General features: G+C 45.5%; 3 protein-coding genes across 4 annotated transcripts; 1 reads left to right on the top strand and 2 right to left on the bottom strand.

Annotated features, from left to right (window-relative positions):
* Positions 1-132: 132 nt before the first annotated feature.
* On the bottom strand, positions 133-3,036 carry LOC131262749 (ubiquitin carboxyl-terminal hydrolase 35). Its single transcript, XM_058264814.1, has 4 exons — positions 2,325-3,036; positions 2,115-2,252; positions 1,898-2,055; positions 133-1,816 (listed from the first exon to the last, which is right to left on the bottom strand). Exons 1-4 carry the CDS (start codon positions 2,859-2,861, stop codon positions 541-543), a joined length of 2,109 nt encoding a protein of 702 aa, XP_058120797.1. The 5' UTR covers positions 2,862-3,036; the 3' UTR covers positions 133-540.
* A 5,093-nt stretch (positions 3,037-8,129) lies between these two features.
* Positions 8,130-10,577, top strand: LOC131263106 (polypeptide N-acetylgalactosaminyltransferase 2). 2 transcript variants are annotated; one of them, XM_058265259.1, is made up of 2 exons: positions 8,130-8,286; positions 8,383-10,577. In XM_058265259.1, the coding sequence occupies exons 1-2, from the start codon at positions 8,150-8,152 to the stop codon at positions 9,995-9,997; spliced, it is 1,752 nt and encodes a 583-aa protein (XP_058121242.1). In that variant the 5' UTR covers positions 8,130-8,149; the 3' UTR covers positions 9,998-10,577. The 2 variants fall into 2 exon arrangements, with proteins under 2 accessions (XP_058121242.1, XP_058121241.1); XM_058265258.1 differs by having other exon boundaries at positions 8,130-10,577.
* A 363-nt stretch (positions 10,578-10,940) lies between these two features.
* On the bottom strand, positions 10,941-12,971 carry LOC131261937 (probable cytochrome P450 303a1). The gene is made up of 3 exons (XM_058263809.1): positions 11,905-12,971; positions 11,335-11,452; positions 10,941-11,258 (listed from the first exon to the last, which is right to left on the bottom strand). The coding sequence occupies exons 1-3, from the start codon at positions 12,969-12,971 to the stop codon at positions 10,941-10,943; spliced, it is 1,503 nt and encodes a 500-aa protein (XP_058119792.1).
* Between the last annotated feature and the right edge of the window lie 879 nt (positions 12,972-13,850).

Raw genomic sequence — 13,850 nt, 5'->3', positions numbered from 1 at the left:
ATGCACACTTTATTGCGAGCTCATACTGGCCATGCTTTAAATCAAGCCTCGTTTTACTAATTTTACTAAATTTAAGTCGTCATATTCGGATACATCATGAGATATCAAATTAAGTTTATAAAGAACACTCAGGCTTGTTTAACAAATTTAGTTTATTAAAAATACACATTGAGAAGGATATGATTCTTTCCTACCGAGCAATCAAAAGTAACAAAAACTCTTTCATTAGGAAAAATTGTGCGATAAGCAGAATTTTTCAATCTATTGGAAAAGAATGAATGAAAATGAAACCACTGAATTCAACGAATTTTCTAATTTCGGTACAGCAATCTAACGGGTATTCTGCTACGATACGATTGCAATAAAACTCATCGAAAAAAGATTTATATATCATTTCTCACCTTTTTTTTTAAATAATTTCAACAACTTATAATGTTTATCCCTGGTTTTTGTCGTAAAATAGGGGATGATGGAAGGGAAATGAAAACGGAAAAAGCCTATCCGCACTGGAAAGCGAACCTAGTCGACATGGGCCGTGGTTTAAAAGATGAAATTGTTTGACGGTGTAATCCACTTGCTGTTGCAGGAACTTGGTGGCGGATCGTCGTAGTCATCCGACTGGCGGCGATTCCCTCCGGAACCTCCCAAGGAAAGGAAAGGCATCTTGGAGGCTTTTTTGTCGCGCTGCTCTTGAACCTCTCGGTGATACAGTAGATTATCATCGCGTACGAATTCCTGCAACCGACTGGGCAGCTCGTTTAGAGCTGGAAAGTTTTCGTATACACCACCGCCACTCGGCGCACCGTAGACCGACGCGGAACTTATGGAGCTGGGATTGTTTGCTGCCGCGGAAATTGTTGTCCCCCCGGTCGGCGAACCCACAACGTTATCCATGACGAGCTGATAGAAAAGAATGTACGGTGTGTTCGGGCTCGGGATGTTCTGTAGATCGCTGGTCGAACATTCGGTAACGTAGTTGTCGTTAAATTTAAACCACGATCCCGAACCGTCCTGTGCGTAAGTGTAGTAGTGTCCGGAGTCCATGTTCGTACCGTAGTGAACGACTACCGCATAGTTTCGGTAGTGCAACTGCCGACGGTGCCCATCTGCGTCCGTTACGGCGAGCGAAATGTTTTCATTGTGCAGTATTTTGTTCATCAGTTTTGCACGCAGATTGCGACTCTGGTCGTAACGGAAATGTTTGATGGTAAGTATCAAGTTTTGTGGCGGCACGGTGACCGTTACGGAGCGATCACAATCACGCAACTGCTGACAGCGATCACAGAAGTACTGATTCTCGCCGGTAAGTTTCTCCGAGGAGCAGAAATAATCGAGCAGTTTCTGGACAGAATGTGTACCGTCTGCTGACACTCCCAGCTCGTTGTCATCGGGAAAGGACAGATCCAGCGATCGGAAAGTTTCGATCGTATGGTTCGTACTGTTGCAAACTGCACACAAGCATCCTACCGAAAGCTGCCCTTCGAAGGTTTTCTGAACGAGAGTTTTAGGCTGATTACTGGCGCCGCCACTGTGGGTGCTAGCAACTAGTGGCAAACCGGTATCTTGGTGCTGCTGATGGATACTCGCTTGATGGAGCAGCTTTTTCTCCTGCTCGTGCAACCGATCAAGAAGATAGCTGAGAAACTCGGATGAATCCTGCTGATACCCCGGTGCGAAGCCTGGTGGCCTGGTTGAAGCAAGCACTGCTCGCGGCGTCAGTTCTGGTCGTCGCGAATGAATCAGAAGAGCTAGTAGCTGTTGCACCTCGGAAAAAGGCGGTGCATCGATCTGCTTGAGCAACACTTCCGTGCAAAACCTTCCAAGAGGAGATAGTTTTTAGGTTAGGAACGTTTTTCTTTCGATATACAATCGCAAATAATGTTTGAACAGTACTCACTGCTTAGTCATGGCCAACGCTTGCACCACGCTGTTCATATAGCATGTGTTACCCAAATTGACCAATCCAACCCGTGCATTTGAACGGGTCAAACTATTGTCACCAATTACAACATTGTCGAACGGTTCTGAGTAGGCGTAGCTCAGCCGACCAATATCCTGCAGAAGAGAAACATCAATGTATCGCTGAATCTGCCATTTGGTGCTGTTAATATTACCGATCGTAACTCTCCAGCTTCCAAACACGTAATAACTGGGCCGACTTGTTTTTGAAAATGGGGAAGATGCATGCGATCCATACATTGTTTCAGTCTATCCTTTCTAACTTTCGAAATACAGTTAGTTTTTCCTTTGGCCTGCAAAGTATTAAAAAAAATGTGTTTGATTCAAACGATTTCATATATGTACATCATACACAAAAATCTTACCCGAAGTCCTTCGATCAGTAGCATAATCCAAACATTGAGATTTGGCGCAAAATTGATCATACACAGCCAGTCGATGAAAACGGTAAGAATTTTAACGATAGCTTCATCGATCAGGTTTTTGGACAGAATCCATGCGACGCCCTGCTTCGGTTCCATTAGGGCCAGCATGATTGTGACATACGGGGAGGGGATCTTTTTCTCTGCAAATGCATCGTCGGTGTACAGCTTCTCCAGGCAATGCTGCACCAGATCGCGATAGGCGTTTATCTCGACCAGTTGCTGGAACTGCTTCGTGATGATTTCCGCAAGCGATTGCATGTTGCGTATGTTTGGCATCGCACTCTTGTCGATCTGATCGGCCAGCAGTAGGGAACAGATATACTCGCATATCTGACGATACTCTGCCTCGGTCAAACCGTCCGAATTTTCTACGCTCAGCAGCCCCTCCAGTAGTTTTCGCAGTTTGGACGCTGATTCACTTCCTCCATTGCCACTACTTTGAAACGACGATTCGGTGGTGTTTTGATTGATCGCCATCCGATTGTTTTACTTTTCCTTAGAACAGCAGGATTACGGTCACAAGGTGGGTTTCGGGAAATCGGTGATGAAATCCGCTCCCTTTTACAGCCAAACAAAACTAATCAATTTATCCTCTTTCGCGACCTTCGTCTTTGTATGCTTATTACAATTCACTGTTGTGTATTCTGACAAATGTAGGTCTTTTTAGGAGATTTTTTCTGCCTTTGATATCAAGTTACTTACATTTATAGGTAGCTTTCCGTATGGCGAATTGGCAGTTCACAATTTGACATATTATCAAGGTGTACTACAATCGTTTTTCGTCTTTTCTTTGGTGATCAAGATGGACAATATTGGAATACAAAAACAAGTAAAAGTAATCAAACAAACAATCAAACAATTAAAGAATCATAATATGTACTTGCTTCAACCAACAGAGGCTTGTTCAAGACAGAGTAACCTTGTTCCGTACTATTTCCAAATCCACTGTGTGTTCGCTGTCAAATGCTATAGAAACCAACCTGTAGAAACATAGGTGATAAAAACAACCTTGCCCAGCTCACAGAATACCGGGATGTGATACACATACCTTGGTCGTATCGAAACGTCCAATCAATCTGCGACATGCTACCTGAAATTCCAAAGCTACCTTGATTGGAGTTTGTGTACAAAAAAATTTGCCGTGTCCTCGACTCGCGCAAGAAGCAGGAGAAAAGTGAAAGTAAAATCGAAGAGCAAAACAGAGAGAGCCAAAAAGAACGGCTCATTACCATGTTGCCCAATAATACTGTTTTGTACGCCGTGGTACACCCCGGATGTGGATCGTCCGGTGTTCAGGGCAGTTTGACAATGATCGTGGAAAAATGTACAGATTTTATCGTGCCAGCTGCTTTCAGAGCAACGGCAAAGTGAATTATTTAAAATGGTAAGTGCTGATACAATAAGGTAGAATTAAATAACCGATTATTTACAATGTGACGGGGGCGCGGGTGGGTAACAAAAAACAAAACAACGGAAAATGCTCGTGCCAAACAAGATGTAACATAAAGTGAGAGCAGCGGAGAATATACGTTATCGATTCTTTCGAACGCACGCGTAGTAGGACGAAAATTCGTTACCCCCGGTGGGGTAAAGTTGGCTAGTGATTTTCCAACGTATGTAGTTCGTTTTCTGGCTGGAACCCGGTCGCTGGAGATTGCAGTTTTGCAGCAACCACATCCACGGAATAAACTGCAGCATAACTGGCAAAATAGAAGGTAGTGGCTTAGCCCCGGTGGTGTTAGTAACCGTCGACACTCTCCTCCTAAATATGAATTGCTTTTTGGAGTGGAAACCGTGCATGTTACTACATTCAGCCAAGCATCCCCCGTTGGAGAAGGGTGGAATCGTCCCGCTTCCTTTCATGCACCCCCTCCCCTCACCATTCTATTCACGTTCATCTCTCGGACTAGCAGAAAATTTGCCTACCTAGCGATTGAGCATCAGTGCCGCCCCGTTAAGCCACAAAGGAGGGCCACCTACTTAGGGCACGCTACCATTTCGTTTTTCCACCATTCGCGCGATCTGCGTTCGCCAACAATCGAAGTCAACGGAACCGCACGGTGCTATTTATTATTATTTTTCTCAACCGTTCCTCAGTGCGCTTACTCGCATTGCATGGTCGTGCGCGCGCTGTAGTGCATCATTCCGCATCTCTGCACAGCACAGGACCGTGTGCCAAGACGAGATGCGAATCGCATATAGATTTGCACACACGGCCACACATTTCGCGCTGTGTTGTGGTGATCCGCGCCAAGCCAGAGGAAGAAAAATGTAGGTAAGTGGTGGGGTCGGATTGGCTCCGAGACGGCCGTCTTCGTGCGATGAGCAAAATGCGCGCGCGACGAAAGGTTGCGTGTCGGCAAATGCTCTAGACGTCTTCGCTGCACCCACCGTTGATTCTTGGGAGAAAATGGTCGGCTATTGTCGGTCGGTTAGGTGGTTATTTATTTATTAAATTTTCCCTCTCCTCAAGTGGAAGTGAGAAAACGGTTCCATTGGCCACATCCCTTCCCCCCTCTATTACCGTAACCAGTCTGGTTCCCGTCATTTCGTTGTTGGTTTGGTTGGTTTTCTTTTTTTTTCAAATTTCATCAAAGCCCGGTGAAACGTAAAACAATAGACATGTGGGGGGGCCAACGAGAGCGCACGGGCGCCACAAGGCGCGGATGACTGTTGTGGTCACGGGTGATAGGGTTTTCCACTGTTGTGAATAAAAGAGAGTTGCATGTAAAAGAGAAAGAGCAGCAGCGTCAGAAGGAGAAGGAGAACAAGCGAGAGTGAACGGGATTGCGCGAATGATGTTGTGCGGAGATTCAATTCCGTATCCAGAAGATACCATCGTTGCAGTATCGAACGCAGCAGGCCACGAGCAGACAAATAACTCCTTCGCAACATTAGTAGGCTCGCCGTGTTGTAACAGTCGCTTCCTTAGTTCAATTCCTCGTGAGCCTTCGTCTAACTTGCTTCCGCGTTGTGTTTGCCTGAATGTTCTCCACTGCAGTGATCCCGTGTGTGCCGATTCTGTGAGCTTCTTTGTTTTGTTGTTCGACAAAAGTGTCATTAGAAATAAAGAAAAGTTGAAAAGACAACCCTTGCCAAAAGGGGTAAAACTAGCATTGCGAAAAATCAGCCTTCAATTCAACATCACGTGCTGGAAAACTACCAGTGTTCAAACTCTATTTTGAGATTTTCTGAATAGTCCATGCAGCATCCGTTATAGTCCAAATGTGTTCAAGGTAATATGTAAATTTGTGAAAGTAATTATGAATTCAACAAACTGTACGTTGTGCTAAACGAAAGGGTTTTGCCAGTGAAAATACGCAAATCTGCAGCCAATCGTATTTGTGATTCATGTTGAAAACGAACAATTCCAATATTGGTTCGGAACGCTTAAAAGGCTGAAGCATCTTTTAATTTTTGCACATCCTCCTCATCGATTAGGCTTGGCAAAAAAAATCAAAAATATACATATTATTTTAACTTGAAGAAAATAAACTTTCACTGTGAACATACATACACTTTCACTAAAAAAACCAAAGAAAAAATGGAAAATAAAATATGCAGGAATGTACAAACTAGCAATCTGCCTGCTTTCCGGATTCTCACGATTTTCGACCGGTCTTTGCACTTTTAGTTAGGTAATGCTTATGGTGTAGTGTTTCGGTACTAAGCTGTTGGGAAAACCACAGGGAGAAAGGAACCGTGCATTGGATGCTCGCAAGTGGCTCGTTGGTTAGTCTGGCTGGTATTCAATTGAAAGCCAGCAGATGATTTTGCTTCTGCACCCGGAAAGCGCTCACAAGCTCTTGAGGTAAAAAAAAAACTAAAAATGAAAGCCTAATCAAAATGCTCGGGTTAGTTTGCGTTCGTATGGGAGGCTCTACTTAGTTGCAACACGCTCACCAAGCGAGTTGATGAATTATATCATACAACATAATCGATTAAAGTGTACTTTACTCTCTCGGTCGGATGCTGTAAAAATCAATTGGGGAGAATCATCCACATAATAAAAAAAAAACAAAGTTATAGTTTAGAAATTATACTTTAAAAAATTTGTTTAGCTACTTTTCACAAGACTTTACAGAATCTCTTTTTAGTGTTATTGAGTACAGACCAGCCCAAGAGATACTTCTTGGGAAGTATTTATGGGAATACCTTTCTGAATCATTTCAAAGTCTTTTTATCCGCATAATACATTACTTATATATTAACTTAAGCGCCTTGCTGTTGCTGAGTCAGTTGAGCAGCCTATAAGTGAACAGCTGTAAAAATCAATCAGTACCTTCATGCACTTTCGAAAAACTTGATATATCCGTATGCGGGTAGATTTTACTTCCAAAAACCCGTTGCGTCTTCGCCGTTCCACATTAAAACCATATGTGTATCGGTGCCATATACGCGCTCGAAGGTCAAGGTCGGAAAGAATAGCTTCTCCAAAAATATACCACAAACGCCGCAAGGCATCTTACGAACGGAACACGGATGCTGCAGCTCCGCCAGATGGAGCGCCTTCATGCATCTCTCTGCACCTTTCGTCTGCAGAAAACCCCTGCAAATCATTCATATGTGAACGGCAAAAGCAATTTGTGGCTCCATAAAGGCCTGACGCTTTCGGCGCGGATTTCTACCGATCGCGAAGTGAGCGGAATCTGGGCACGTAACGATCTGTTTCTCAACCGTGCCGATCTCGTGATGGCTAAGCAGCGCGCCGGTTTCCGCCCGGGCCACTTCGTTTCCCCCGGACGTCAGCCAATCGATGGGGTCTCCTGGGGTGCATAAATGGGATAGGGTGTTAAGTACCGCTTATGCTCTGAGGAAACAAAGTAGAAAAAAAACAGCGAATCTATGCTTTCAACCGCGAGCTCGCGTTTCAACGACCACCGCACAATTTCATGCTCTGATGTACGAAACAATTAGCAGGCGTTGGTGCTCTCATTCGAACGTGTTGGGGCATGGATTTGTAGTTCATTTTTCATTTGAGTGTTTGAGCCATGTAAAATTGCTTCTATTGCAATACTATTCTATACATTACTAGCTCTTTTGTTTTTTTGTTCCTGAGATCGGACAGAGATGTCCGATTAATTATCAAATGCAAACGTCCAAGAACGTAACCAAATTGTATATATTCGTTCGTTTGTTGACAAATTAAAAATAGCTAAAATCAATCAATTGTTTTCAATTTTAAACCTTCTCTTGGCAGAATAAATTATCAACAAATTCACAGTTATGTTACTTATTTCGAGACTTTTTTCTATTTTTATCAAATTTGCTGTCTAGATTATTTTAAAATTATTTAACCTAGAGTGTATCTTTAAAAATTAAGGAATGTTTGAAGAATGAAATCTTAGCTGGATGGATAATCCATTGCAACACATACTGTTTACGGTTATTTAGTTTACCTCTGAAAAGCTGGATGTTTTGATTCAAATTTTAATACTTATTTTTCTCTTTTTTGCAGATAAATCGATGGGAAACGAGTAATTTACACCAAATGCTTTGAATTCTTCCCGCTGCGGTCAAGCCAATGGAACGCTGGGTTGGAAGAATGGAACGTAAAAGTATTATCCACACCGTGCAACGTTACTAAAAGTAACCACCATTGCTGGATCAACAGCGTCCAGTATAACACTCGGCTGGTCATTCCGACCCAACGTCCAAGGCGATCAGCAGTCCTTTCGGGCGCGACATTTCTTGTGCAAATCGATGAAATCGCCTATTCTGCATTGGAACGAGCAACGCGACAACAGCCACACTAAGCGATCGCTATGAGACGGAATGTGAAAGTGTTCGGCCTCATCTCCATCACGTGGATTTTGGTGGTCATCTACTACTTCCAAGGAGACTACTATCATAACGATGGCAATCGAGCGCTTCGTTTGCGCAGCAGCAAGGCACATCACGCGTCAGCGTCCTCGGATCGCAGCTTCCACGGCGGTACTCACGACGAGCTTACGCATCGCGACAATGAACACCTGAGCCAGTCGAAGGACGGGGAAAGTAGCAGCTTGTTGCTCAGCAGCAGCAGCACGAATGGCCACAACCTCTTGAGTAGCAGTAGCAATAGCAATAGCAATAGCAATAGTATATTTAGTTACAACTCGCCGCCCATGACGTGGGACTACTTTGACGAAACGAGCTACATTCAGAAGGGTGGTCTACAGCGCGGTGAGGATCCGTACTTAAGGAATCGCTTCAATCAGCAGGCGAGCGATGGATTGAAGAGCAACCGTGAGCTGCCGGACACGCGCAATGCGATGTGCCGCCGGTCCAGCTGGTCCGAGCCATCCAGCATTGCGCATCTGCCCGCCACCAGCGTCATTATTACGTTCCATAACGAAGCCCGCAGTACGTTGCTGCGGACGGTGGTCAGCGTGCTGAATCGTTCGCCAGAGCGTCTAATCCATGAAATCATCCTGGTGGACGACTATTCCGACTTTCCCGAAGATGGTCAGGAGCTGGCCAAGATCCAGAAGGTGCGACTGATCAGAAACGCCAAACGCGAAGGTCTGGTACGGTCTCGGGTAACCGGCGCGGCTGCGGCGACCGCCAAGGTGCTCACCTTCCTGGACAGTCACTGCGAATGCAATGTGAACTGGCTCGAGCCGCTGCTTGCACGCGTGGCCGAAGATCCGACGCGCGTCGTCTGTCCGGTGATCGATGTGATCAGCATGGACACGTTTCAGTACATCGGTGCGTCGGCCGATCTGCGCGGTGGGTTCGACTGGAACTTGGTGTTCAAGTGGGAGTACTTGAGCAATGCCGAGCGGAAGGCACGGCAGCGCGACCCGACCGCACCGATACGCACGCCGATGATCGCTGGCGGGCTGTTCGTGATCGACAAAGCGTACTTCCAGCGGCTGGGCACCTACGACACGCAGATGGACATTTGGGGTGGCGAAAATCTGGAGATTAGTTTTCGCGTGTGGCAATGTGGCGGCTCGCTGGAGATCATCCCGTGCAGCCGTGTCGGCCACGTGTTCCGCAAGCGCCATCCGTACACGTTCCCGGGTGGTGGCAGTGGGAACATATTTGCCAAAAATACGCGCCGCGCTGCCGAAGTGTGGATGGATGAGTTCAAGAAGTACTATTACGCGGCCGTTCCGCTGGCTACGAATATTCCCTTCGGAGACATCGACGATCGGTTGCAGCTGCGGAGGGAGTTACAGTGCAAACCGTTCCGCTGGTACCTGGAAAATGTGTACCCTCAGCTTAGTATACCGGATCGGCGGAACAACGGAAGCATACGGCAGGGTGCGTACTGTATAGACAGTCTTGGTAATGTTGCTGGGGCCGTCGTGGGTTTGTATAGCTGCCATGGCAACGGTGGTAACCAGAACTGGGTGCTCAATAGAAAGGGCGAACTGAAACATCATGATCTCTGTCTGACGCTGGTCAAGTTCACGATCAGTGCAAAGTACAACAGTGTGCTGATGAAATACTGTGACGATTCGGAGAACCAACAGTGGCGGCTGAAGGATGGCGGATTGATACAGCACCGGAAGATCAATGTCTGTCTCGACTCGCGCCATATGAAGGAACGAGGTATTACGGCGGAACGCTGCAACTCCGCGCTCGACACTCAACATTGGAAAGTCGTGACCGAGACACAGTGAGAAGCCTAGAAGGGAAAATGGTAAAGAGAGCGCAAGCTAGTGTTCTTGGAATGGGAAGGATTACATAGGAATTACGGACCTGGGAAAGGATTTGTTCTTACGTAGTCGTTACATCTGGTCCGTTTATTACCGCCGACAAGACGCCGTGGACAGTCGGTTCGGTAGCACTCAGATGTGTTCTGTGTTCTCTGTTGTTATATACATACATTCTATTCCAAACCCGCAGAAATTCAACCGTCGAAGGATCTATTAGATAGTATGAAATATGGTATTGACCACTATGGATGGGCAATGAGCATGTAGAAAAGCTGTGACACGATTTCGATTCCGTAATCGCAGTAAGCAGTGTAGCAACAACCAATAGCAACACACACACACACGGCCCAACCATTCACACATAAACATTAATTACACACCAATGCAAATCAATTTAAGAAAGACAACAATTTAATCTCGCTGTAACGAAAAGAAAACGAAAAAGTGCAACATTTGTATTGTATTTCTCCCTTTTTTGTTATAAAACAAGAAAAGCCTAAGAAGTGAACAGTAAACATTCAGGAAACGTTTTGTCCTGTATGCCACTCGTTACGTTGGTGTGATTTGATCTTGTTTTTTGTGATTACGGCGCTGATGACAAATGGAAGGCACTGGTAAGCAGCTACGGCGAACACGGACACCTTTCTGGAGGAATGCCATTTCAATGGAGTTACTGCCTATGGTAAGTCCGAAATATGTTTTGCTTATTATTTTATTGTGATATTCCACTTGTTTCAAGATCTACACGTAGATCCATTCACGTTGTTTGTGGTAGAAAGGGCGTGAAATATTATAATAAACTTGTTACTGTTGTTTGCTCCGAGCTTCCTTTAGGCGACCATCTATCGACACGATATGATGGCCCTGCCCATTCGCGCTTTCTCACACAACACAACCATTTAATGGCTCAGCGGGGACGGATGGCAACGTGGTACTTCCGGACGCTCGGTGTCGCTCCGTCAAGCGGTACATCCGACGGAAAGGGCTCTCCCTTGGGCAGCAGCAGATCGAACGACTGCAGTGTGGTCGTCAGGAACAGGAACAGGTTACTTTTGGCCATCAGCTCACCCATGCACCGGTGCTTTCCCACACCGAAGGGATGGTACTGCGCCGGGATGTGTATTTTGCCGTCCTTTAAGAATCGCTCCGGCACGTAGTGGGTCGGATTTTCCCAAAGATTCTCGTCCAGCATCATCCCGCGGAACATGCCTATCAGCATGGTGTCCTAGGTTGGGGAAAGCAAGAACCGGACAGTAATGAGCAGTTGACGCTCGGATCGAAAGATTATGTATGGAACATACCTTGGGAATGTCGTAACCGCAGAGTTTGGTGTCCTTTAGTGCTCGATGTGGAATACCGAATGTATTCGACATGAACAAACGCAATCCTTCCAGGGTCGCTGCTTCACAGTATGGCATGCTGGGTGTTAAAAGTAAAATCAAGTAAAGTAAAGTCCCGCAGCAAGCTTAGCTTTCTATCGTACAAAAAAAAAAATGGGACAGAATTCATCGGCTTGAAATGAAAAGCTTGCTTTTTACTAACTTTAAGTTGAAGTTGAATTGGATGATTCTAACCCATTAATAACAAACCTGATTCAGAACAATAAATTAAGCTTCGATTTTTTGTAACCCAATTTTTCCGAAGTGTCTTAAGTAAAAACACTTTCTATCTTAAAGTTTTAACAACTTGATTGGAATAGAATTTTATAAACAAATTTTCTCGTTACTGATTTTTTTAAAAAAGTTCAATCTGCAATCAAGAAAAAGCACTCCTTGTAGCTCTTGGGTAAAAGTTGAGTGAAAGTGTGCTGACATGATTTAAACATTCTGTTCGCTAAGCAAAAGCTGGTTGGAAATTGAAAGTTCACTTACTTTGGACGATCCTCCAGTGTTGGTAGCCGGCTGCGGCCGACAACCTCGTCGATTTCTTGCTGTATCCGGCGCATGACCGGTGGATTGCGCACGATGTACAGGAAGGCGAAGTCGAGAGTTTTGGTGGTCGTCTCCGAGCCGGCGATGAACATGTCCAGGCAAACGGCGAGCAGCTGTTCGCGGGAGAAGCTGTCCGACGGTGCGTTGTTGTTCTCCAGCGTCCGCAGGTACACGTCCATCAGGTCACGTGGTTCGTCGTCGGGATTGAAGTTGCGCTGATGGCGCTCCACCTCGGCCCCTATGAACCGGTGCATGCACTCGTGGATCTCCACGAACTGCTGGTAGCCGGAGAGTCGCGGAGCTACGAACCTCAGGAACGGGAAGTGGCTGAACAGCGCACCCATCATGTCGATGTTGACGAACAGTTCGTGCAGCAGCGACTGCAGGTACTTCAGGTCGCTGTTGTCCTTCCCGTACCGCACACCGGCCATCATGAGCCACAGCGTATTGAGGACGTACACGGAGAAGGCGCCCTGCATCTGCACCACGGCGCATCCGTCGCCGCTCTGCGCTATCAGCTCCTCGAAGTCCTTGCGGATGAAGGCCGCCTCGTTCTGGATGATCTCCGTCATTCCGCGCCGGGCAAAGCCGAATTCCTTCAGATGGCGGACGATGAAGCGTCGCTGCTCTTGCCAGAACTGCTCGTCAGTGAGCAGAACTCCGCGCCGGAGACCCCAGGTGCGCGTTTCGTAGAAGATGCCCGTTGGCCGTCCGTCAAAGTCTTCGTTGTTCATCATCTCCTTGAGCGATTCGGCCGTAACCGCCATCACCGCCATGTCTTTGCCGATCTTGAAGCCAATGACCCCTCGATGCTCGGGGTAATCGAAGGCAATGCGCTCGACCGCCTTGCACAGCATTCCTGTTTTGTTGCGGGCGGACATGAGCGAGAGCGCGCTGCCGACTATCGGGTACCATTTCGGACCGGGCGGGAAGTTAGCCGGTCTCAGGTTGTCGAGGTGGAGCCATAACAATAGCAGCACTATGCAGCATGCGACAAAGTACCACATGGTTCGTATACTTTTGCTACTTTCGTACGGGTTTCAGCGCGATTTATGTTCTGCAAACAAGGTACCACAACGAGATTAAGCCTTAATTCAACAATGGTTGTATGATGCGCAGCCTATGCATATCTCAAACCCGCCAGTACATAAAGAAATTGTTATGCTCAAACATAGAAGAATTTGTTGAGTTCAAACATACAGTCTGACAATAAAGTATCCGTACATTTACCAATTTCAACTTTAAGCCTAGTTATCTCAGCGACTACGTGACCTAGGACAACCATTTAAACGACATATCGTAGATAAACTTCTAATCTATCCAATGAGTACTTAACATTTCGAAAAAGTTACTTGTAGGTCACTTTGTTCTAACGAAACCCAAAAAAAGGTTCAAAATCGATGACAAAAAAGTATCCGTACATGATGAGTATTGATGATGTGCCATACTCAATAATCAATGCCACTTGCCTGCCAAGTGCCAAGGTATCATTTCAACCAGTTTTTTTTTCGAAAGATGCTGGAAATTTGACCCGATTCCATAATAGTTCTAAAGATGTCTACTAAGATCAAGATAATGTCCCGTTGATGGTAATTCTAGGCATCTTTTCGAAGCTATAATGTTTTGGAAAGAATTGGAATGAAAATGCCTACTGATCCTAAAACTGATTCAGATTACGAGAACAACAATATTGCATCATACAATGTAATTTGCGATCAAAAAAATTGAAATAGCTTTTGGAATTTGTTGTTAAATTTGAAAAAAGTAGGACTAATCAATTTTAAATGTATGTGTTAACTTTAATGCAACTTAAACTGAAACAGTGTTGCATTGTTGGTATGAAATTGTCAATTTCCAGTCTTCCATTTACCTACTTGCAGTGAAGT

Source organism: Anopheles coustani, chromosome 2, assembly GCF_943734705.1.
Source record: "Anopheles coustani chromosome 2, idAnoCousDA_361_x.2, whole genome shotgun sequence".
Taxonomy (NCBI): Eukaryota; Metazoa; Arthropoda; class Insecta; order Diptera; family Culicidae; genus Anopheles; species Anopheles coustani.
Note: the sequence above shows the minus strand (reverse complement) of the source record. Positions and strands in the feature narration are given on the sequence as shown.

What these genes read in the sequence shown, in the direction of transcription:
- LOC131263106 (XM_058265258.1), top strand. Translation starts at nt 8,150, where the DNA reads ATGAGACGGAATGTGAAAGTGTTCGGCCTCATCTCCATCACGTGGATT.
- LOC131261937 (XM_058263809.1), bottom strand. Translation starts at nt 12,971, where the DNA reads ATGTGGTACTTTGTCGCATGCTGCATAGTGCTGCTATTGTTATGGCTC. An exon ending in ACACTGGAGGATCGTCCAAA is followed by an intron (nt 11,453 to 11,904) that starts GTAAGTGAACTT and finishes TTTAACACCCAG; the next exon opens with CATGCCATACTGTGAAGCAG. An exon ending in GCGGTTACGACATTCCCAAG is followed by an intron (nt 11,259 to 11,334) that starts GTATGTTCCATA and finishes TCCCCAACCTAG; the next exon opens with GACACCATGCTGATAGGCAT.
- LOC131262749 (XM_058264814.1), bottom strand. Translation starts at nt 2,861, where the DNA reads ATGGCGATCAATCAAAACACCACCGAATCGTCGTTTCAAAGTAGTGGC. An exon ending in AAGCTGGAGAGTTACGATCG is followed by an intron (nt 2,056 to 2,114) that starts GTAATATTAACA and finishes TCTCTTCTGCAG; the next exon opens with GATATTGGTCGGCTGAGCTA. An exon ending in GCGTTGGCCATGACTAAGCA is followed by an intron (nt 1,817 to 1,897) that starts GTGAGTACTGTT and finishes TCCTCTTGGAAG; the next exon opens with GTTTTGCACGGAAGTGTTGC.